Source organism: Pelmatolapia mariae, linkage group LG3_W, assembly GCF_036321145.2.
Source record: "Pelmatolapia mariae isolate MD_Pm_ZW linkage group LG3_W, Pm_UMD_F_2, whole genome shotgun sequence".
Taxonomy (NCBI): Eukaryota; Metazoa; Chordata; class Actinopteri; order Cichliformes; family Cichlidae; genus Pelmatolapia; species Pelmatolapia mariae.
This window is the reverse complement of record NC_086229.1, coordinates 78,955,059-78,980,855: the sequence shown is the minus strand read 5'-3', so window position 1 is coordinate 78,980,855 and position 25,797 is coordinate 78,955,059. Positions and strand designations below refer to the sequence as shown.

General features: G+C 41.8%; 1 protein-coding gene across 3 annotated transcripts; it reads right to left on the bottom strand.

The window, feature by feature from the left end:
* Nucleotides 1-1,471: 1,471 nt before the first annotated feature.
* arhgef15b (Rho guanine nucleotide exchange factor 15b) lies at nt 1,472-24,780 on the bottom strand. Of its 3 annotated transcripts, none has more exons than XM_063464502.1 (16): nt 24,450-24,780; nt 15,926-16,440; nt 12,785-13,765; nt 12,637-12,688; nt 12,206-12,261; nt 10,450-10,718; nt 8,280-8,440; nt 7,937-8,089; nt 7,647-7,776; nt 6,205-6,279; nt 5,782-5,874; nt 5,544-5,698; nt 4,728-4,895; nt 2,983-3,068; nt 2,791-2,895; nt 1,472-2,458 (listed from the first exon to the last, which is right to left on the bottom strand). In XM_063464502.1, the coding sequence occupies exons 2-16, from the start codon at nt 16,335-16,337 to the stop codon at nt 2,289-2,291; spliced, it is 3,066 nt and encodes a 1,021-aa protein (XP_063320572.1). In that variant the 5' UTR covers nt 16,338-16,440; nt 24,450-24,780; the 3' UTR covers nt 1,472-2,288. The 3 variants fall into 3 exon arrangements, with proteins under 3 accessions (XP_063320572.1, XP_063320580.1, XP_063320589.1); XM_063464510.1 differs by having other exon boundaries at nt 2,377-2,592; XM_063464519.1 differs by having other exon boundaries at nt 2,377-2,589.
* Nucleotides 24,781-25,797: the final 1,017 nt, after the last annotated feature.

Below are 25,797 nucleotides of genomic sequence, written 5' to 3'. Positions count from 1 at the left end.
CAGTGTTAATTTAGGCCACATAGAAAAATGCACACATCAAACGCTTCATGATAATTGTGTTTTCTTTTAGTTACTCTTTGTGTCGTTCAGTCAGTTTTTGTGCTGGTGTATTGTGATGCGGCTGCATGACAGGCCTATCCATTTCAGAGCCTCCATGTTTTACAAATGGCTGTAGACACTTACTGTCGTACCTCTCTCCTTGCTTTATTAACAATTTGAGCTGAAAGTTTCACATTTGGATTCATCCCTCCATCAGTGCAGTTCTTCTGTTTTATCCCTGTTTCTCTTGATTATGAATGGCTTCTTGACAGCCAGCCTTCCACTGAGGCCATTTCTGATGATGCTTCAGTGAACAGTAAATCTGTGTTAGGTCTTTGTTGGATGTTTTTTGCCTGAGGTTCAGATAATGTTCATGTGCTGTAGATAGCAAGAGTCAGGCCTGAAAAAACTATTTCATGCTCCACTTGCTAATTTTCCTTAATGTCTTTTAAGGACACCCTGGTGCCAAAATACTATTTGATGCCTGTCCGAGTTATCACTACTTGATTCAGTGTAAGGTGCAAAAGAAATGGTAACAAATGATGTGTTGTTTTTGGAGCGACACACAGCTGGTCTTTCTTTCATCTCATTTCTCTCAGGTATTTGATTGCTTACAGCTCAACACACCACGACCCATCATGTCCGCCTGCCTGGCCCCACCAAACCGCCCAGACCCATTCAGATCAGGACCCCACCCCACTAGAGATCTGGGTAGCCCCACTTGGAGAACACAAATCATTCACCCTCGGGTGCAGCCAAGGCAGGTTGTCCTCCAGCTTACCCAGGAAGAGGACCAGGCCGTTACTAACCTGCTGAAACTGCACTACCAAATGGACGATGACTCAAACCTCAGTCATCCTTGTGCTAAGGACGGTGAGGAGGGGTACAAACCTGCTCGTGGTGCACTGATAGAGGGAACGGTTTGGTCAGATGCAGAGCTTGAAGTCGCTGACATTCTCTCGAGTCAATTAAAAATAAATTATGTTGACTTGTTGAAGGCCCAAAACCGAAATGAAACAGCAAACACTCCTCCTGGTCCTCTGCTATGCCCAAGCCCTCAAACACACCAGGAACCTGAAGCTCCACTTGCATTAGGAAGTAGCACCTTTCCCCTAAAGACATCCCCAGTGATCAAGAGCAAAGTGAGTGTCTTTGAAGGGTTTATGGAAGCAAAGGAACAGAGGCTCTCAGATTTGGAGGGCGATGCCGTGGACGTGCTCCTGAGCCTCATGGATGTTGATATCATACAGTGACTGTGCTAAATATTTCTGTTCTCGGCTCTTGTGTTTGAGCATTGTATTTGCACTTTACCCAGTTTTTGATTTTGCACAGGTTCCTCTGACAGACGAGAACTTTATAATGTTCAGTAAATGTTACTGAGAAACAAAGAGCCAGTTAAAAAGACAAAAGGTTTTATTAAAAGATGTCCTGAAGGAGAATCACCCTGTTGTAATTTACAACATACTATACATTTAGAGTGTTTCCACAGACCAGACCCCATTTTCTGATGCCCTGCAGGGGGAGCTACAGCACCACTCCACAGTGGGTACTGACAAGCTAACAAGCTAGTCAAAAGCACAACTACTAAAAACATAAAAAACATAAAGTTCAAGCACAGTTTGCACATGCTGAAAGCATAAACTCCGTACTTCACAATTGTGTACTTCTGTTTTCAATTAAAAGGCACTTCCTGATTTTATGTCTGTTTTCTGGTGAAATTTTAAAACGTTAACACTGCTGAATCTTTCAGCTGAGATGCATTTGGGGATTTTTTGTGTTTTTTTAAGACTCCTTCTGTTCTCTAATCTGGCCAACCAAGTGTCACATAGCACTAAAAAACAGGGCATTATTTGTGTATTGACAACTAAACAACGTTTCCAGCCAACACCCAGCTCCTGTCTGAGCGTACGAGCGTTTGAGCAATGCCGTGAATGATTGGCATGTGAGTTTGGCACAGCAGTCTGTGAAGAGGTGTTGGCATGGGGCTGCACGGAAAACAGGAAGAGGTGGATCCTTGCAGTTAGGGAGATATGTAAGCTAATCCTCTGCTGTCACATACTTTCTGTTTCTTCTGCTGAAGTAGCAGATGCTGCAGCAGCTCGAGTGTGTGTCCGCCGTCTCGTCGTGGTCACCCTTCTGCTTTTACCTTTCGTTTCCTGTTTGCTAGAAACTGGCAGCTCACGTGGCACAGTCCCTGAGTAACTGTTTGAGTCTTTCTCAAAAGTGTCCACGTCATTTACTGTAAATATCTACTGAAGGGTGCGGGTCTTGCTGTTTGCAACCAAAGTCGCTGCTTGCATGACTCTGTAGCGCTCCCGGAGGTTCCTCCTCCTCACGTGTTCGTTAGTGATCTCGATGACATTCGCTAGGGGGAACCAGCCCTTCTGACCGTCCGACAGGCGGGTTCCTTCGTACCAGCCTATTCGGGGGGAGGGAGAAGAAAAAAAAAGAGGGGAGGAAGGGTAGGAGAGTGGGGAGAGGACAAACAAGGGAAGGGGGAGATATTGGAGGTTTCTGCGTCGTTCATGCAAGAAAGTCAAAGCAAATAAACTGCTAAAGCGAGGGTTGGAGGATGGAGGCAGTTATGAGGGTGGAGGCATATAAACAAGCAGAGTCCAGGGAGGTGATACAAAGTCATGTCAGTACATGTAACTTTTTCTGTGTAACAAATGTTAATAATAATAATAATTTCGGTTTCAGCTGCAGCGGCTTGTTTTCTAAAAATAAACGTTTCCCACACGATGCTCTTACCCTCGTTGGTTTTGCGGATGACGTTGATGATCTCAGTGGGCTCCAGGTTGAGCTCGTCCGCTTGCTGGGCGATGTACTGCTCCACGCACTGCACCTGAGGACAGTCTGCCATCCACAGACACATATAATTGTAAACTTGTATAACTCGCATAACACTCGGTGTGTGTGAATTTTGTATGCGCTTGTCCTCACCCCAGTCCTCGTAAATCACTTCATTATCATCTCTCTCTTGGTTGGTGGTGTTGGGGAAAGCTGCCATCCACCTGTCCATGTCTGACCTGTTGATGGAGACGGCCACAGCTTAGTCTCATACCAGTGACATGTAATTCCTGATGTAGCAGTACGAAGAGTTTTCACCTCCTTCGAGGTGTGCGGAGAAGAGGAGGTCAACAGAAAACCATAGCAACCTGTTTCTGCTCACCGCCTTTACGAGGGTCAACATGTCCCACAGTCTTCTGAATCTAAAAATCCTCACATTGCATTTTGGCACATCTCTGAAAAATGTTCCCAGCATTGTATTTAGGTTCATTTAAGTTTAGCAAATCACTTTTATAACGGTTTGGTCAAGAGATCTTGAGTTTAACCTAGATACGTTGCCAAAACTACCAGTTAAACAAACAGGCGTGTGTTTGGACTGTGGGAGGAAGCTGGAAATACCAGAGAGAACTCGGACAGACACAAGGAGAACACGCAGGACGCCAGGGACCTTTTTACTGTGCTGTACAGCGCTAACCACTGTACAGGCAAAATGTCCAGGGTGCTCTCCAACTCTCACCCTATGACGGCTCAGACAGGCTTCAGCCTAACTGCAACCCTGAGTTGGATAAGCAGAAGTGGATACACGAATGGATGGACATTAGATGTTTTTGGCCTAAGTACTAAATTTGAAGGATTTATTCCCTGGAGTCACACATTATACTATTAGCATAGTGACCAATATTTGCATTTTACTGTGATGGTGTTAGAGGAAAACTATTTCACCAAACTCACCAACAACACATCCTCAAAATGTTTAACAGAGAAAATGTTTTGCATAGAGCATTATGGATTCTCTGGCCTCAGTCACATCCTGGACATGTTTTTGATTGCTCTGGATCACATAACACTGGGGATATTTTTTAAACCTGCAAAAACATCCTAACAATGTTTCCGTCAGATCATGTTGTCATCAAGTCAAGTCAAAGTCAAAAAGACCATATTTATCCCCAAGGGGCAATTAAGATAGATGATACCTTGCCAACAATGCATATAATAAAGAAACATCACTGTCATGTGACAGCTAAACGTCTTAGCTTCCAGGAAAATTGTTTGAAATGACAAACATCCTTTTTTTTTTATTTTTTTTTTATGTTTAACTTCCCTGTAAGCCAGTTGTAGCAAGTCAAAATCCAGGACATCAGCTTGTATGCTCTCCAAACTGGCTCCCAGGCATGCATCAGGGGGGCAGGACTTTGCATATGTGTTTGTTGTATTTGGTTCATAATTTCACTTAATTTTTAATGTAGAGTGAATGTTTTTCTTTGTGCTCGTTAAGCTTTTACTTTGAAAGTCAGAACAGCTGTTCTTCCAGGGCAACATTTTCAAGGAGAGGCCAGGCAGGAGTGTAATCTAGTTACACTTTTAGGCCAGTGTAAACATGTTTCCCGGTGAGAACTGTTGCTTGGTGGATCTAATTTCTCATTTCCATCTCACATAACCTTTGAGTAACTCTGATTGGCATGCAGTTCATCTACAATTTTTCCTTTTAGGAAATTAAATGTTTCTTTTACATGAGTCAAATTACCCGATTCAGGCTTTTTCTATGTAAACAGCATGAACTACTTGAATTGGACTTTGACTTCATGTCTAGTTTTTCCCTTATTTTCATTGAACATACTGCAGATTTTAGAGTCAAGTACATGCTGTTCACACACACACACACACACACGACCACTCACTGAGAGGAAGCTTTGATGAGCCGCTCAAACAGGCGTCCCTGGTGGTTTTCCAGCAGCGTGAGATTGAAGCAGTGTTCGAAGGGGCTCCCACTGGTCCCGCTTTCCTCTATTGGCTGCACTTGCACCAGAGAGCGATGGGCATGGTCGAGCACCACAAAACGCTCCGCGCTGTTTAAGACAATGTAGACAAAAACTAATTACAAGAAAAAATATGAGAAGGAAAACGGGTCTATAAGCAGTCCTGAAACATGACAGAAACCACTCGGTTCAGAAAAGAGCTTCAAGGGTTACTCCTAGCAGGTTTTCAAGGGGTAAAGAACTAAAGAGTCCATCTTTTTTTTGCGGTCAATGACTCTTTTTCCTGTACCGTGACAACTTGACATAAGACATTAGGTCCATTGCTACATATAGAACATCAATATAAAATATTCAACCAGTGAGAAGAGTGCACAGACCACTCCTCCCCCGTGACTCATTATAATTACTGTTAGTGTTTAATGATTAACCAAAACGTATAATTCTGAATTAGTGCATAAATCTGAGGCTAGTAAATATCTCCAGTTTACAGATAGGCTTTGATATCCACTGACATCAAGCAAATTTATGTAGCTGTTGTCACAGAAGCAGAAAGATGCATTTATTAAGCTGTACAGGGATTGTGAATGCATCGCTTTGCTGATGTGTACAACATCTGAAAAATTCTCAATGAGCATAAATTCTAATTAGAATCTAACAGAAAGAATCAATAATGCATCAATGATGGGTCAACAAATTAAGAGCATTTTATGTTGTGTCAGTTTTGTTTTTGAACCTAACCCCTTTTTGGCGGCGATGACGAGCAGGTCGTTGAACAGGAAGAAGTAGACGGGAGTGAACTTTGCCCTCATGTTGAAGAGAGTCGCTCCTTTGGACATTTCCTGGAGCTCTCCCTTTTTCTCCAGATATCGAGTCTGGGAGATGATGGGGATGGCCTGAAGAGGACAGGTGGCATTTACGACTCTTCAAAATAAAAGAGATCACATAACCTGAATACAAACGTCAACACTGCCGTTACCTTGAGCTTGTCAAACTCCAGTGTCTTAGAGATATGAATCAGCTCCTCCATCTGTTTCATCTTTCCCACCTCTGTGTTACACACATCAATGATCTGAAACAAAATGATGAAATCTGTTAGTAGATCCCTTTTATTTTCACACTTAAAAAAAACAAACAAAAAAACCTCCTCTCAACCGTCCTTATATAAAACCGGGTGTGTCTCACTGGGAGTATCAAGTTTATTCCTCTGGCTCTTTTAATAAACCTAATCTCACTCTGCCACTGCCCTCAATGGCACCTGTGACTCACTGAGTTGATTCAGTGGGAAATCCTTCATTCAGACAATAGCTGACGTCTAATTTCCAGAAGCATACGGCACACTTAGACTCAAATATGCCGCATTTGCAGGCAGAAGGGCGGTTGAGGAGTGAGGCGTGTTTACCTTGGACACAGAGGCCAAAGCCTTTGAGGCTGTCTGCTCCTCTTTCGTCCCCTCTTTTGTTCTCTTCAGGATGTTCTGAAACAACAAACAACAACTTTCTATTTCTGCAAACAGACAAACAACATTACCAGGAGACATTTTTCCACCAAAACACAAGCAAGGTTGTGAAACTGGGGCGAGGTGAGTCTGTGTGTTTGCTTATAGGTTAAAGGATCAGCGAAGGCTAGAGTGTGTAAGATTACGCTGGAATGAGGGCATTCCACACATCCAAACACCGTGATGAACTCATGCTATTGCCTTTCACTGACCATCAGGAGAGAAGGGTCAGCTATGCACAATGTACTGTGGCACTTAAGTAAAGCACGTAAAGCTTACAAAGGCTGTCACTCATCTGTGAGTTGCTGAGCTTTTTCCTTTCAGGAGAGAAGCAGAAGCAAATAACCAATTTGTCACTCTGTGGCCTAAACATGCACTCACCAGCCACCTAGTTAGTAAGGGCTTTACTAGTACCAGGTTTGACTCCAGTTTGCCTTCAGACCTGGCTTAATTACTTGTGACATAGATTCAACAAGGTGCTGGAAACATTCCTCAGAGATTTTGGTCCATGTTGACATGACAGTGTCACATAGTTGCTGCAGATTTATCTGCTGCACATCCATGATGTTAATCTCTAGGTTCACCATGTCCTAATGGTGCTCTACTGGTTGACATCTGGTGAGTGTGAAGCCTGAAATATTTATACAACTGTGTTTATGTTGTTTTGAATGTTGCAGCAGAAATTGAGATTTATCAAGCCTGGGATCATTTCTCTCATCTTCTGTTGTTTAATATTGAGCCCAGACAAATTGTAGCCTTAGTTTCCTGTTATCAGGTGACAGGAGCGGCACCTGGTGCAGTCTTCTGCTGCTGGAGCCAATCTGCTTGTGTGTTCAGAGATGCTCTTCTGCATACCTTGGTTGTATTGAGATGTTATCTCAGTTATTTTTTTGTGGGAAAAATCCCAGTAAATCAGCAGTTTCTGAAATACTCAGACCAGGCTTGTCTGGCACCAAGAACCATGCCACGTTCAAAGTCGCTCTAATCATCTTTCTTCCCTACTTTGGTGTTCTGTTTGAACAGATGCTCTTGACCATGTGTATGTCCACTGAGTTGTCTCCCTTTGATTGGCTGATTAGATATTTGAAGTTAAGCCCAGAAAGATGATTCTGATCATGTGGACATTTCTATTGTAATGGGAGAAACCTTTCATCACTCATCAAAGTGAATTGATCATTAATATGTATGTGTCATGAGCACTGATCAATGGCCCTGAATACTGTTGACAGAGAGTTGGGGATTGGCTGCAATCACAGCACTTATGTTAACTAACAGTGGAACAGGTGTACCTAATAAAGTGACATATGCTAAGACATAGAGAGTGAAAACTGGGTGATGCTGCTCACCTCAATGAGCATTTTGATGCGTGTTATTCGCTGGAAGGGCAGTAGCAAGAAAGACATGAAGGGCAGCCGCTGGCACTGAGGCGACTCTTGGAGACGAGTGATGACTGCACTGAACTGCAGGTTGCTCTTCCTGTAAATACACCACAAAAGTAAAGATAAGGTAAGACTTTGTCTCCAGTTGACACAGTTCGTACCCTGCCAGCCTGCACTACTTACAATCCTTTCTCATCGTTGCTACGTAAATTCTCAGAGAGTCTGAACTTGATTCAAGTGAAACTCTGGTTTCTTACATGAGCTCAGTGAACATCTTTTCCTGGTAGATCTGGTTGCGTACGTAGTCAATGTAGGCGGGGAAGTTGTGCTGGGCATGGTAGTTGATTATATCACAAATGTCAGAGAACACCACGTCCTGAAATATGCGGTCCTCCAAGTCTTTCAAGAATCTGTTGAGTCAGATAACAAATTTTCAGAACTTGCAGAAAACTGTGCACAAGCCTGTTGAACCATAAAGAACAAGCTTTACATTCCAGTCCCAGTTTCATCTTCAACAAGTGACCTTGCGGCACTTCACATCATAAATCACTTTGCAGTTTCTGTTTTTTCTTTATCTCCCTTCACCCTTTTTCCCCTCACCTCTCGCTGACCTCACGGATCCTCAGGATGTTGGAGAAGAGGGTCTTCCTGTCTCTGATGATCATCGTCTCTTCCAGCTCCCGGCTCTCCATGAAATGTTCAGTCAGAACATGAAGAGATCGCAAGTAAGAGGCCTCTGATGTCAGGACCTCAAACATACTCTGTCAGGAAGAAGGTGAACAAAGCTGCACATTAAAGGAAATCAAGATGACACAAAAAGCAGGATAACTGCAGTTTTCATGTTTATAGAGGAAATATTTATGATTTATATATGATTTTTTTTTGTAAATAAGAAGAGTTACACAGGTTGTGAAGGGCTCTCGGGAGCTATTTATAAACAACTAAAATCCATGATCATCATTTCAAACAATTGTATGGATGTGTCAGCAAACGTCTGGAAGAATACACAAACTGTCACCCTCAGATCAGAAGAAATTGATAAGCAAGAACCACCCAGGAACCACCAAGGCTCAAGCCTGTGAGGAACTGGAAACTGCTGAACACCAGCATCCTGTCAGTTTCACCATGAACTGAGAGGGTGTCGACCAAGAAATATGTTTCCGCTCCAAAATCAGTTTCAACTGAAATTTACAAATACATGAATAATACACGACCAAGACTGAACTATTTGGCTACCATGACAAGAGGAATGTTTGGAGTAGCAAAGATGAGGAGTTTAAACCTGAGAACACTGTATCAGTTGTTAAGCATGGTAAGCATGGTGGTGGTAGCATCAAGCTCTGCGGCTGCTCTGCTGCCAGTGGTACCAGTATATTGCATAAAGTGGCTCAAATAATGGAAAAAGGACTACCTCCAAATTCTTCAACTTCACCTCAAATCAACAGCTAGATACTTGAAACTTGGACACAGCTGGGTGCTTTAAGAGGATGATCCGAAACACACATCAAACTGGTTTTGGGATGGATAAAGCAAACAAACATTACGCTTCTGACATGGCCACTCTCAATGCCCCGACCTCAACCCTACGAAAAATTTGTAGACTATGCTTAAAAGTCGGATTTATGACACAAAGCAAGCAATTTAAATTAAGCAATTCTGCCCAGAGAAGTAATCAAATATACAGCCAGAATTATGCCAGATGCTTGATGATGGCGATCAAAAGTCTCCAGTCAATGTGCAACTTGTCATTTCACTAAATATTAGTGAGGGGTGTATTTAAGCCTGTATCAGGTCACGTGGTCCAGATCTTTTAACTGTTCCCAGAATAAGATTTCAGTCTGCCGAGGGTGCCTTCAGTTAATCGGTCCTGTTCTTTGAAACAAAAAGCCTGCTGACTTGAGATCAATGATATCTGTGCATACATTCAAAAACAGACTCAAAACATTTTTAATCGCACAGGCCTACACTTTACAGGTGTTGTTTTGTTTTGCTCCTTACACCAGTTTAAGGCACTGTAAACCTACACAGGTTTTTCGTCTTTATTTTCCGTGTTAAGCACGTTGAGTTTGCATATACTAATAATGTACTACAAAACGTCATTGCCATTGACCCTGTGTGCTTTAGAGAAAATCCACAATTCTTGTTTTTTGACATTATTAAAAATACATAAAATACATAAAGTAAAAAGAAAAGTTCAAAGAAATCATTAAAAGCCCAATATGTCAACAACTGTAGGTACAGATATAATTTATGTTTTTGTAAACTAATCTGTTTATGTTTTTTTTTTTTTTAAATATAGATATTAAGCATTATATCTCAAATTCAGCTCAATTAAATCCAACAATGACTCAGTTTATTTGTAAAGTCTTAATGACTTTTATGAAATTTCTCTCTGTGATTTGGTTCATGGGAGCAATCAAACAGGAACGTTGTGCTATATGACAGAAATAAAAACTGCAGTTGGTGCTGCTAAAACCCAAACACTTTGTGTAGTTCAAAGGTTATTTACCTTTAAAAATTCTGTTACTGGCACTACAACTTTATAACTAACTGTAAAAGCTTTTTTGAACTTCATACTGGGTGAATCAATATTATGTAATAGTAGTGTAGCTGAATGGATTCTAATTCATGTAAAAGCATTATATTATTAGTTTAAGATGTGTTTTAAAGCTTGATCCTGCATCTCAGATTTCTCCTTTCAGCCTTTATTGATTTCTCTTTATGGAGCCTCTCTGCCAGGCATTATCATCTCCCTCCTCCACTCCCTCACCTCCTGGTACTTGCACTGGTCAGAGCTGAGATTCTCCAGCACCCCGCTGTCCCGCACATTTGGGAGTTCCTGCCACAGAGTGCTCTGAGTCGGTGTGGGCACCGGGCTGCCCCTCGGTCCTCCATTACCAGTCCCGAACCCGTTTCCAGGGCGACGACCGGGGTGGTCCATAGCATAGTCCGCACTAGTTTTGCTGATGTTACGGCAAACTGTCTGGCGCCGGATCTCCTTTGTAATGACAGAAGCCCGGTACGTCTGGTAGAGAGGTTCTGAAACAGGGAAAAGAGTCAAACATTTTCCTGATTACTACATATATTCATAAACATCAATCACTCTGCTTCCCAGTGGACCTGCATAATCAGTTATCAGTAAACCAAGAACGACTCGTTTAACTTTTTGGTTATGTTTTAGGCTTTCCTTTTCTTTTAACTTGAATTTTATTGCTACTTTAAAGCTATTTTTCAATTTTCATGCCTTAGCTTTAACACTGTCACCGTCGCTCTTTAGCGAAGAGTTTCCCAGCAGCATCACTTCCTGCTGGGAGGTAAAGCCTAAAAAATGTCAGAACTGCATCTTTTTCATTAAAATGCATTGGAGTGACAAATAATAAAGTAATAAATTACTTTGTACAATCAGTGATTTGTTCAGTGAGAGCAAATAAGACGGTGCTGTATATAGTACATAATCTACTGCATCAGGTACTTTGGAATTAGGACAACATACAATACATCTTAATGGAGTCGATGAAAATACAGATGAATATCATCAGATTCAATCACACTGACGATAATGTGCAAAGAAACTGATTAAATGCAGACAAACATTATGGCTCATAGTAAAATTCACCAAATGCGTTTCCTATTTAAGATACTAGTAATGACATAAACCTGTATCCAATGCAAACGCTTGAAATTGTCTAACTGGAACTACATATCAAAATCTGTTTTTTGTAGGGACAGAAGCATGTCTAATGACACTCGACATTGAGACCAGTGGCAAAGTTTCTCATGCTTCAGGATTTCAGCTGCTCAACAGTTCATCAGGACTGTTTTTTAGTGGGTGAAAGGTTTTGCAGGCACATCCTGTTAGCACCTGTACTCATGTTTTACCAGCCTTGGAGTTTCAGTATGTGGAGAATGTGACAAGGTGACAAGAAAGAGTTTTCCTTAATCTGACGTAATGCAGGTGGCATGTGTTTGTTGCTCCAAAACCTGCATGTGCTGTTGAGCGTTAGTGGCGCCTTCACAAATGGGACCCAGGCAGTGAATTCCTACTGTGCACAAAGACAGCCAGGCAATGACACGATCAGAACAACTGGACTTTCCAATATTTCCAATGCTTTTTTTTATCTTAGCTTCACTGTCTGCAAACATCCTACGAAACTACGTCCAAAGAAATGTTGTTTATTTAACAGTTTCTGATGCAAAAATTAAAACTAAACAGCACAGTGTTGCCCCAAACCCTCATCCAGCAATCCTCTCAGGTATGATGGCAAAATCCCTGCTCAGCGCAGCCACACATGCCTGTAGGTGTGACCTGACCAATCAGCAAGTGAAATTTGCCCCTTTATTGATGCTGGCGATTTTTTCATCTTTAGCCTATGGTGATAACGACGCGTGGACTGTGAGCGGATTCTTGTAAATGTAAAAGTGTGTTTATCAGAAGTTTAATCATTTATGGACTTGTTTTGGAAACAGGGTTACAGTTGATAGATCTGGGCTTGTTGTGGCTTGTTTGTTTTGAGTGTCAGCTTTACCATCCTGCAGACGAGCGTCGAAAATGAACCCAATCTTCCTCCCGATAGAATTCCTCCTTTCAGGGGACATGACATTGAAGAAAAGGGTCAACAACTTACAAATGCCCCATTAATAATTTGTCAATACTCTCAATAATATAAAGGCTGGTTTAAAGGGTAATCCAGGTGAAAATCTTTATTTTTCTTATATAACGACATTGTGTTAGCTCTTCTCTAAATGCACTCTCCCCTGTTTATCCATTTGTGGCTTGAGCCCTCCTACTGTACTTTTAGCAAGTTTTACTCAAACAGGAGGGAAAAGTGCCTTTGTTTAGGAGCATCTTCAGAAATATACTGCATATATTTGTGTAATTTTATCTGACTATGAGAAAAATATAAAATATTTCCACACATATCCTATTAAAAATGGAAAGGTAAAGATACTGACTCACTTTTCTTCGCTTGTGTCCTCCTTCTCTTCCTCTTTCCCTCCATTCTCCTCCCCTAGTAAAAGAAGACATGGCTGCTTTCAGTTAAACAGATATTACCTGTATGCATCATTCACAGCTCATGTCAGGCACACATAATTCTCGTTCAGACCTTTTTTCAGTGAGGCAGTGCTGAGCCTCCTAGGATCTGCCTTTGGTGGTGGCGGTGCGGGTCTCTGAGGTTGGAGGGAACTGTGCGGAGGTGGAGTGCGGGCGCGCTGAGGGCTCAGTCCAGTTGTGGCGGAGCCACTGGGGGAGGAGGGTCGCAACAAATGACCCTCCTCCGGTGTGGGCATGGGAAGAGGAATGCCGCCCCTGGGTATTGTTTGGCTGCGACTGTCCTGGTTCAAAGGGATCCTCGGGGGGATAGCAGGCGGAACTTCGTTTGGGCTCAGTATGGTTTCTCCCTCTTTCTGAAATTCAGACGTGGGATCTGACAGACTGTTGGTCAGTTTGGACCGACGGCCTAGTTTGCACACTTTGATTAGAGGAATATCCAGCTCCTTACACTCAACTGCGTTGTTTTTAGGAGTGGGGTAAATCAATGGAAGCGTGGCCTCGTAAATATTCTCTTCTTCATTTTGGGCACTTCCGAGCTGAATTTGCGGTGACTGCATACGTTTTGGGGGAATGGGGGGAGACCCGGAGCGAGTGATAGCAAGGGATGTAAGAATGAAGGGAGGACCCGGGTCCGAACGCCTCCTCTGGTTGTCCGCAATCAAAACACTCAACGACTCGTGGAACTTTGCTTTTTCTTTTTTCAACGCCTCATCCTCCTCAATCGCAAAAGTGTCCTCCGTGTCCTCTGCCTCACTGTGCCCTTCATCCCCAAACTCTACTTCCTCATCTTCCCAGTCTTCCTCATCCTCCGCCCTCTGCTCTACCCCATCAATCTCATCGTCCTCTCCACCCTCCTCCCCAACATCTTCCACGTTCACGGGCACCCATATTAGTTTCATGCCAGGCCGCTGGAGGTGGCAGATGCAGCTGCAGTTTGGGGCGCAGCATGGGCTGACAGGCGTGTCATGACTGTGCTCCGCCTCCACTTTACCTCCTCCAGTAAGCTCAACCTCAACCTCCTTTCCATCAGGCTCTGCGTAAAAAATAAGAAATACATGAATTGTTTTGAAATGTTTTCAAAAGGGGAAGAAAGTAAAATCATAGTGAACTTCTCTAATATTCAGTTTCTTCCTTATTTTGCAATTAAAAAACCAAAACAAAAAAAACACACAAAAAAACCCTGAGCTAATGGGTGTGAATGGCTGCTTTCTGCCCACTTCCTGTGTCCTCAGATAGAAAGGTACGCTTTCATTAAGAGCTTTGCTTCCCCCCATCTTCTCTTCCCATAAATGCTTCACACGCACATGCTGCACCGTTGAGTCAGCACGCGTCTTCAAATATTCATGGAAACATTTGGAGGATTTGCAGGGGGGGGAAATTCAATACTGACAAAAGGAAATGGAGGAGGTGGAGGAAAGAGAGTGGTGAGCTGGAAAGATGGTTAAAGGGGTCAGCAAGTTAGCATCTAAAAAAGCTGGGGAATAAAGGACAGGAAAACGTTTTGGAAACACATGTCCAGCACTTTCCAGTTAAGCCATTAAGGACACTGATGCACTTTGCCATGCTGGTGACATCAGTGATGGTGGGGTTGGACTACCTTTATTTCCTGAGAGTTAAACGAGCGGAATCTCCCCAAAACTATCAGATGCACCTACACAGATACTGATTCAGCTCAATACACTGCAGAAGAGGCATCAACAAAAGAAGGGATTCACTTACTGCACATTGATTTGTAACTGGTTATTGGTCACTAGCACATAATCGAGGCACCGGTTGCAAGTTATATTAAATTTCACCAATCACCATTTTTAAATCATTTTTACAATAGCAAATCTTTTTTGTTAATATTGAAACACAATGAATATATAAACAATTTAAAATGAGCTTATTATCCCTAAACATTTCTTTAACATCTACTCTTCTTCAACTTAAACTCATTTTAATTTTTTTTTATTACTGTTGCAGTATCTCACAGTAGAAGATCCTCACTATGTGCCTGTGACATTTCTATTTTAACTTTGTTGTTTATTTATTGTATACTGTGATATTTTTATATTTTGCCCTGGTGCTGCAACACAATAAATTCCCTATAGATCCAATTTTTTTAATCTTTTAAAATGAATGAAATCCCTGTTTTGGGGTTCTTTTTTTTTTGTTTGTTTTTACTAATGCTGACAATAAAAGATCAAACTTGTGGTTGTTGGGGTATGCCGGAAAAAATTCTGATCCTCCCCTGCCCTAACAGGAATATTTCTTTTTAAACTTGACTGCATGCTTTAGCTATATTCACTCAGAAACTCAGTGAGGTCATGTTTAAATGTTTTCTGTTTGAACAAGGAAGCAAAACAAGGGAAGTGATAGTAGTGCATGTTGGAATGGAAAATTCAAATCTCACATCAGTACCAATGCAACTTAATTTCTTTGGGTTTCTTCTCAGTTGAGTTTCACCATGATACACCAAAGAAAAGTGTCACTGCAGCTTAAACAAAGAGATAGAGATGTAAAGAGATCCCTCTAGGATCCCTCTGTCTTTTCCAATGGAAAGTAAACACAGCACACACACACACATGCACACACACACACGCACACACACACAGGATCAGCTGACTGACTTCTTTTATGGTTGCTGGGACAGACCATTCAAACACAACCACACCTCAGAGCTCACTGATTACGCTGCACATTTGACTTTACACATTTAACACTCATATGCCAAGGTCTTTAAATGCACACACACACACACACACAATTTTTGCATCAGACAAAATGTCTAATAATTCATGTGTGATCTTATGCTACACTAAGTCTGTGAAACTAGCCTAATTATGCTAACTGTGTGTGTGAAGGGACATAAAGACAGGAAATCATAACATCACAAGATAAAACAATTAATGCTGTTATCTGATCTTTGACCAGCTGTTGCAAGAGAATATTTTAATTGGAGGTAAAGGTTTAAACACTTTTAATTTTCAGTAAATCAGGTGACACTTGCTTTTGATATGAAAATGCATTAAGAATGCATTTCTGCTTCTTTTTAAACACTAACCTTACTTCACTCTGACCATCTTTATATCTGTGCCAAAACCTGCAGTTTAACTCCAATCAACGCAAATTAAAATAATAAATTAAACTCAAGATAGAGGTATTTCTCCCATATACTTCTCCCAAAGTTTATGTTTTGGACCTGCTTTACCTGATCGGCCTCCTTCCACGCTGCTTCTGTCCCCCTCCTCTCCTCCCCCAAGCTCCTTCTGTTTCTTCGCCAAGCGGCTCCTCTTCTTTGGGAGCGGCGGCGCTGCCTGCTCTGCCTCCTTCTGAACCTGCAGTCTCACCCTGGGTTTGGGCTTTATCGTAGGAGGTCTCTTGGCCTGTCTAACTGGCTTGACTTCTGCAGTACCATTGGTGGCCGGTTCCAACCTTTCAGTGGACTCCTGCTTGCTGAACTGGTTCACAATCCTCTTGACCTTCCCTCCAGAGCGTCTGACATTGCTGTCCCTCTCTCCCAGAGGAGGGGAACTGCATTGTGGTTTTGGAGGAATCTCCGGCCTTGGCTTGGCCTCGGGTTTGAAGGGTGAAGTGGATGTCGGTGGTTCCTGGACGGACATGGTGGCAGGAAGGACGTCGTCTCTTCTGATGTGCTTCACTCCCCGCCCTGACCTATCAAAGGCCAGGCTTTGGTGAATGTTAATGTGAGCGTGTCATCATCTCCTGAGGAGTAAAAAGAAATAAATGTTTACAGAGAGGAAATCGATGTTACATAACTCGGTATGTGAATACCAGCGCTGAGTAGGACTTTGAGTTCTTAGGTAGAAAATCCCCCCTCTGCAAGGCCACAGAGGAGAATGAACTTTACACTGTAATAACCTCATTAGTTTCTAGTACCTGTGCGGTGAAGGTAGAGAGTGTTTTAGCTGCTCCTAAAGAAACATCCTGCACTGCACAGTGTTTACTCGCTGTTTTAATGGCTTCAGAACAGGGATACTGATCATACCTGCTGTCAGTAGCAGCTACGCAAGGCCTTTTGTTATAAATAGAAGAGCTTCTGTGCAGAGGAGCAGTGTAGATTGAGAAATGCAAATAGCATTTTTTCTCTTGTGTGCTGTACTTGTGTACAGCCTCCATTTACAACCGCATCATGTGATCAAGTTACACCAGTTCCGTTTGATTAACAGTTAATATTAATGCATCAACAACCACTCGACTGTCTCCCGTGTTGACTTGCCAACTTAAAAGCCTCACACACAACTGTGTTCAGAGAATGAGGACATCCTCGACAGTTGTGTTTTTCTTCCTTCACAAATATCATCATCACTATCGCTCATGTGTTACTCAACTTAAAAAAACAAAAATAATGTAAATTAGGGATCGTAATTAGAGAGCACTTTACAGTTTTGAAAACGTTGCTTTCTCACACACACTAACGTCACCCCTACCAGGGACCTAATCTTTTAAACAGAGAAACTCTGGGAAGTTTCCATATTCAAAGCACTCTGGTCATTCAAATGAAGCGATCAAACCAGAGCTTTTTAAAAAAGTGTCTATAAAAAGAAACGTGATGACAGCAATGTGGTAGTCCCTTTCCATTCTGGGTGACCAAATGTCCACGCTGCAGATTCCTCTCACCATATGTTTTTTTTTTTTTTTTTAAATGTGCCTGTGTGTGTGCACGACAACTGATGCAATAGCAAATCAAAGCAGGCTTAGTCATGCACTGAGTCATGAAGAAAAGAGAACAGAGATCCTGAAAAACATGTTATTTCTGCACTGCTTTGTATATCGCTTCGGTGAATAAATTGAGCGTGTAGCTGCAAGCATTCCGATTTTCTAGACAGTTTTAACTCTGCGATTACACTTTTGATTAGCTGGTTAATCTCTCGAGCATTTAAAATGCTGACAAATCCATGTCTATGTGGTGCTGTCAGCAGGAGTAGCTCTTAAATGACTCATAGATGAGTAAATATGGATTACTTGTAAAGTTTTAACAAGATTTATGGAAGCCAAAAGAGTAACTGATCATAAGTCACCTTAAGCACAGCTGATCACGATTCACTTTTTGCTTTAGCAGATTAAAGGGCCAGTCCACCAAGTTTACAAGTGGAAAGAGACACAACCTTTAGCTGGGGTTACAGAGGAGCAGCTTTCCAGGAGCAGCTTAGGCTTGAAGACTGTACTGCACAGTGAGGGTCTTATCAAAGAGATTCAATTACTATAATTACTATACTAATTATTGGAGTGCTCCTTGTTGTGACGATCTGCAGCCCTGTGCCAGTTTACACGTTGATTATTTTCAGTGAAAACCAGAGTTATGAGTTTTTACACTCGCTGGTCACTTCGTTACGTACACCTTTTCAATTAATGCAAATATTTGGAGAAGCCTGGAAGCACTGTGAGGATCATATTCTTTGATTTCTCCAGTGCTTTCAACACCATCCAGCCACGACTTCTGAGGGACAAGCTGGAGCTATCGGGAGTGGACCACCACATGTCCCAGTGGATACTGGACTACCTCACAGAACGTCCACAGTATGTGAGGTCACAGGGCTGTGTCTCTGACACGCTGGTCTGCAGTACGGGGGCCCCACAGGGAACTGTGCTGGCACCGTTCCTCTTCACCCTCTACACTGCAGACTTCTCCATCAACTCCCCACGCTGCCACCTACAGAAGTTCTCTGACGACTCTGCCATAGTCGGCCTCATCACAGGTGAGGACGACTCAGAGTACAGACAGTGGACTCTGGACTTTGTGGACTGGTGTCAGCAGAACCACCTGCTGATCAACGCCGGAAAAACCAAGGAGCTGGTGGTGGACTTCCGGAGACGCAGACCCACCACACTGACACCGGTGAACATCCAGGGAGTGGACATTGAGATAGTGGACTCGTATAGGTACCTGGGTGTTCACCTGAATAATAAACTGGACTGGAGCCACAACACTGATGCTCTTTACAGGAAGGGTCAGAGCAGACTCTACCTGCTGAGGCGGCTGAGGTCATTTGGAGTCCAGGGAGCGCTTTTAAAGACCTTCTATGACTCTGTGGTGGCATCTGTCATTTTTTACAGTGTGGTATGTTGGAGCAGCGGTTTATCGGCAGCTGAGAGGAAGAGGTTGGATAAACTAATCAGGAAGGCCAGCTCTGTTCTGGGATGCACCCTGGACCCAGTGCAGGTGGTGGGAGACAGAAGGACTCTGGCCAAAATAACATCTCTGATGGACAGAGTCTCCCACCCCATGCATGTAAATGTTGCTGAACTGCAGAGCTGCTTCAGTGACAGACTGCTGCATCCTAGATGCATGAAGGAGCGTTTCCGCCGGTCCTTCCTCCCTGCAGCTGTCAGACTGTACAATCAGAACTGCTCCCAACAAACACAGATGTCTACATCAGCGCTGTAACAACTTCTACTGTTATAACTTGCACATTACTTTTCTCAGCTTATATATACAACTTATTGGAAGTTACATGTCTACTTTTTAATGCACAGGTACAATAAACAATCTGCACTTTTCTAATTATTCTAAATATTCTTAACTATTTAAACATCTTTCAGTATCCTGCTCCGTTTTCACACTATGTGTACGCTAATTTAAATAACTGTACAGTACTCTGCTCTGGTAACTATTGTCCATGATGTAAATATGTAAAAATTGTGCTTCTGTTCTGTGTCCTGTTCTGTTTGTATATGTGTGTTTTTGCTGCTGATACAACCAAATTTCCCCTTGTGGGACAATTAAAGGATTATTCTATTCTATATTTAATCAATCAATCATGTGGCAGCAATTCATTCAACCCAATTATGCATGTCGACAGAGTTAAGACGACCTGATGAAATTCAAACTGAGCATCAGAATGAGGAAGAAAGGTGATCTAAGTGGCTATGAATGTAGCATGGTTATTGGTGCCAGACTGGCTGGTCTGAATATTTCAGAAACTGCTGATCTACTCTTTCCACACAGACATCTCTAGGGTTTACAGAGAACGTCAGAAAAAACAGAAAATATTCAGCGGCAGTTCTCTGAGTGAAAATGTTTCATTGATATCAGAGGAGAATGCCCAGGCTGCTTCGACCTGATAGGCAACAACAAGCACTCGTTACACACCAAGGTATGCAGAAGAGCAACTGTGAATGCTCAGCACATAAAACCTTGAAGCAGCAGCAGAAAACCACATTGGGTCCTATCAGGTAAGAACAGAAAGCTGAGGTTACGGTTCACACAGGCTCACCAAATGTGGAAAGTAGAAGATTAGAAATTTGCTGTCTGGTCTCATGACTCTTGATTTCTGGTTTGACATTTGGCTCTCAAAGTCAGAATTTGGTGTAAACTACATGAAAGAATGGATCCATCCTGTCTCATCAACAGTTCAGGCTGCTGGTGGTTTAATGGTGTGAAGCTATTTTCTTATCACACTTTGCCTCTTAGTACCAACTGAACATCGTTTAAACACCACAGCCTCCCTGAGGATTGTTGCTGACCATATCCTTTATAACCACAGTGTGCCGCTGATAGCTGTTTCTAGCAGGATAACACACCATGGCACAAAGCTCAGAACACCTCAGCCTCTCTGACATCTCAAAAGTCTGAGCAATGTTTCCAGCAACTCTTTGAGGCTATACCATGGAAAACAACTTTGAAGGCTAAGGGGTCTGACCTGTTACTAGCAAGATGTACATAATAAAATGTCTGATGACTCTGTGTTTATATTAGTTTTTCTTTTTAGTTCTGTCAGTTTGTTTCTAGAGGGGATTTACCTGTTTCAGTTAAGTTTAAAATGTTCAGTTTGCATGAGTTTCAGTTTTAGTTTTGATATTTCTATTATTATAATATGCAGGGCATTTGTCAGCAGCAGGATATATATAGTAATACCTGTTCTAAAAACCCCCACATTAAAATATATGTATATTTTATGTGTATATATGTATATTAAGGATTGTACATACATGTAAAACATATTTTACTGTAAAAACTGTTGTTGGAACCATACTGAATTTAACCAGATAAACATGAAGAGAGAGAGTATGTATAGTTTGCAAACAGCTTACAAACAGCCATTATAATTCATCAGACAATGAGGATAGGACAAATCAACAATTGACAATGACTAATTAATATTGTGCTGGACACAGTCTGATTCAATAAGCTACATCAGTGTCAATTGTTTACTATCATAGCCAAGTGGCTAGCAAACGTACACAGAAGTTTTCACTATCCCTACTAATTAATGTTATCTTGTTGTATCTCTGTTGTGGTCAGTGCCATCCTCTATGCTGTTGCATGCTGGGGCAACAGGTTGAGGGTCACATATGCCAACAGATTAAATTAACTGATCCACAAGGCCAGTAATGTTGTGGGGATGGAGCTGGACTCTGTTTGGGTGGTGTCTGAGAGGTAGATGTTGTTCAAGATAAGGATAATCATGGATAATACCTCCCACCCACTCCATGACGTACTGGCTAGTCACAGGAGCACGTTCAGTGAGAGACTGAGATGACCAAAAAGCACCACTGACCGACACAGGAAATCATTCCTGCCCGTTGCCATCTCCCTGTACAACTCCTCCATCTAACACACTGTGAACACTGCTGTAGTGGCAATTCCTTTATTTGACAAACCAAACATCCCACAATTAAAAGTCCACAAGCCACTGCTGCACTAAGATAATATTTTGTATGCAGGCAAAAGAAGTCCACTGTCCAAACTTGAAGGTTGCGTTTTATGGTTTATTCATCCAGTTTGGCAAGCAATAACAAGATCCATTTTTTTGTTACTTCCTGCTGCTTCTCCTGCTCTGGTAAAAAACCATAGGCCCACCCCAGTGCATGCTGTTCCTATACCAGTCTCTTTATTTATAGAAACAAAATGGTCCTACAGCTCTTACTGACTAATTTAACAAGGTAAACACCAAACAAACAAAACATTGAAACAAATATTAACCTACAAATAAACTTGTAAATAAACCCCAAAATATAAGTGAACTAACAACAAACTTTATTTTTATTATTTTGAAATTTGTTAAAGAACAAATAGCTCCAACAACTGCAATAGTTACACCCTTTTTACACACGCTCTTTTCTACTCTGGAATATTCTTGTCAATTTTCTTGATATTTATTTATAATCCCCTCTGTTAATCCTTGATATTTATAATTGAGTGATCTGTATATATTAGTGCTATTTCTTAAATGTGTAAAATCTGTAACATAATGTATTGTTTGGAGTTTAGTCTGTTACTGTTACTATTTTTTACAATTTCTTCTTGGAGCAACTGTAACCCACATAATTTCCTTAGGGATCAATAAAATATTCTGATTCTGATTGTTTCAGGATGACCTGGCCTTATCCAATGACACGTCTACTTTCCGGTATCTTTTGCTCGTTTCTCCTCCTCTTCTTTTCTCTTTTTTCTAAACTGAGCACCTGATGGCTTTGAACTTTTCTTGTCCATCTTCCATTGGTTTTAATTTTGCACTCCAGTATGAACACCCATCCTCCAACCCGAGGATCACCACAACATAACCTAATAGACCTACACCTTAGTTCACAGATTCACTTTGTCTAGGGTTTATTTCTGGGATTCAAATCATGAATAATGGGCTTGGATTTACAACATTATGAATGAAATGTGCTCTATTTGGAAGCAGCCGGCCCCCCTCCCCTTTTGACGGGTTGTGTGTGAGACTTTAAATCGTCAAACGGTAAATTATACATTTTAAATTGTTATTGATCCCTTTACCCCTAGTCCTAAAGTGTATATTTATTTTCTTACTCTTCTTATAGTTATTGTTTGTTTACTTGCACTGCTGTAACTGGAGCCTCGTCGTCTCGTCTCTCTATATACTGGACTGTGTGTAGCGGAGATGAGAATAAAGTTTACTTTGGGGAGGGCGCCCTCCCCGCAAATGGGCGGCAGAAAACCGATCGGTGCCTATGCCATCTCCAAAATGCGCTGGCTGATGTCGGGGCAGCATGAGTATGAGCAACTTCTTTTGGAGATGCCCGTGATACCGCCCCCACCACGCAACCGCCCATGTCGCCCCTATCAAAAACCGCTATTGACGACAGTTTTAGTGTAGTTTTAATAAAAGATTGAAGGCTTGGTGTAATAAATACATAAGCTGTTCTGCCTCAGGGAAACCACATTTTAAAGATACTTGTCATCTTTATTATACTTAAAGATGCAAACAGACAAGTCACTGTGACCATAATAGCTCCTTGACTCAGAATCTGACTAAAGTCAACCGCACACAAACACCAGTAGACAGTTGTTACTGAAAGAGTGCACCAGCTAGTCAGACAGGTTTGGAGGGCATGTACACGATGTACAGCTTTAAACAAGGAGACAAAAAAGCAAGAGTCTCACATTTCAACAAGGTAAATCAAACAGCGCTACACCACAATCACCCCCCTAACCCCATCCTTGTCTTATGTTTCTGTGTCACGTTATGTGGTTTTTTTTGTTTTTGAGTTTTTAAGTACTTTACAGTTCTTAGAAATATGTTGAGGTATAATTCAGAATTAGAAGCATTAACCCATCAGGAGCTGTAGCAGTGTGTGTGTGTGTGAGTGTGTGGGTGTAGAAGCAGGTCTTTCCACATCTCACTCCAGTTATCATCACCGTCCACAGGAGTAACATATAAACCTTTAACAGGAGGGTGTGTTTGCTCAGAAAGAACTTGTGTAGACGTTAAAATAAAACACTCTAATGCACTTGCAGATAAAACAACACACTTTAAGGTCACGTTCCAGACATTGCTTTCTTTCAAGCAGTGGCCAACAGATTTCATCTCTTTTGTGTACATTTCTGTTGACCTGTTTAGCTCAATAGCTGCATGCTCCAGTCTGCTGGACCATACAGATGCTCAGGCTGGGTCAGTGGGCCACTCATTCATTTCACTCAGTGTATTTATCCTGTAAATCCAATACATATCAGATATGATGTCATCCCCTAAATCAATCCAGCTTGAGAACAATCCTTAAGTGCCTTTAGAGAGGACGTCCATTAACACAGTGTTCTGTGTGTGTGTGTGTGTGTGTGTGTGTGTGTGTGTGTGTGTGTGTGTGTGTGTGTGTCCGTGTCCACATTATGCCATCTGGTCTGAAGCCTAATGGATTGAGTGTGTTTATAAATTGGGTATGGGGGCTTTAAGAGAGTCTCTCTACCTCAGCAGCATCAATACATGTGATGTGGATGGAAGCTCCACGTTGGCCAGGAAGAGGAGACAGGAAAAGGTGTGCCAGAAAGGAAAACATACACACACAAACAGCGCGGTGGGCTCTCATGGAGATCGAAAGAAACAGAGTTGGTTGATATGAGGAGAGAGCATACCACCATGGGGTTATGAATAGGCTGTATAAAAATGCCCACATTAAGACCCGCCAGATGTGGATGATCCTACAAAGAAGCATGATTTTACTGTGAAAAACAATCTTCTTATGTAGTGAATACAAAACAATCACTGTTTATAGACTAGAGCACTTAATGGAGTCCATAACAGTCTCTGAAATATAATGTGAAAAAATAGCATAAAACCACAGAAAACTCTGCGCTAATACAGTCTTTAAAATAACCACTGTTAAGTTTAACACTGTCACTGTATCCCGGGCTCACAACATATTCCAGAGAAGGAACAGGTGCTCGCGGAATCCAGCAAAGTGCACCTGTTAAAATGACAAATATAGACAAAATCTCCATATAAAATATAATTACACAGACAGAAACTCACCAGTGTTGTTGAAGACGGGTCTAAATGTTTCCCCTCAGTCATTCGGCTTTAGTGCTCGAAGTCCGCAATACTCTGCTTATGTTTTGTAAGAAAATCGAAAGCTTCGGGATTAAAAACCTGTCCACAGCTCACCTACATCAATGAACTTTAAACTGCGCTCGCGCACGAGAAGAAATAAATCGGCAGTTAGACAGGCTGTTAGCAACAAATACCCAATAAAAACAAAACCAGTTCAGTTCATTGTTGACAGGCTTGCTGCCTGAGCACCCATCACCCCTCTCTTGTTGTCTCGCCTTTGTTACCAGCAGAATATGAGAGGTAAGGACGGGAGGAAGGAGTGCAGCTGCCCCCGAGAACTACCGCTACCAAGCTAACAGCAGATAGCTGCAGCTTCCGGTACTGTTTTTCAAAATAAAACTATGGCTTAAAAACGTAAGGTGGGGGATGACTACAAAATCAGCAACTGTGCGAATTAATATAGTGTGTATATGATGTATATATTGGGTATACACAGTCTTGGTTCAAAAAAGAAACATTTTAGTTTGAAATTGTAACATTGCCAGCACAACTGTTGAAGCGGTTTAGCCTTTACTAATGGAAATATGACTGAAAATATAATTAGATACTACGTCACACAACATGCCCTTAACCTTAGCTAAAACTCTGTGTTTCGTGTTTGGACTTGGATTGGGATTAGTTGTTATCGGACTCTTACTGTGAAAATATTTAGTGGACGTTTATTGAAACTTTGCGCATATTTGGTCTTCCAAAACAAATAAGGCACTAAATATTGTGATAAACGCTCAACAAAATGTTTCACTTCTGATTTATTTACGCGTGATAGTGTTGGTGTAAAACCAGCACAGGTGACAAGAAAGCAGGTGCACCTGAACCTTTTTTTTGTCTCCTACCCCCACCTAGTGTCTGTTTTTTGAACTGCAATGAACCGTCCATTATTAGGTCCGAGCGGTCAGTCCAGCCGCACCACACAACATGTAAAGTGGGCTTTACATGTCATGTTGAGGTTAGGATAATGTGAGGTGATTGGTTTGTTTTGGGGTGGGAGAGGAGGACATAATTGGTGGCATAATGTCCCTTATTAATAATTTGAATTCGCCATTAATATGTATTGAACTATTAGCCTATCACATAATTTTGAGACAGTCTCTTCGAAAATAAAATTCTTTTCGGAACGCTGGAGTTGACTTATGATGTTTTACTTGTGCATAACTTTTAACTACATTTGTGGTCAGAACGTTAAATCGACTCATCGTGAGCATGAATGTCAATGATGAAGAATTGGGTCTCGTAGTCTGATTTGTTGTTGTTTGTGTTTTGTTTGTGTTTT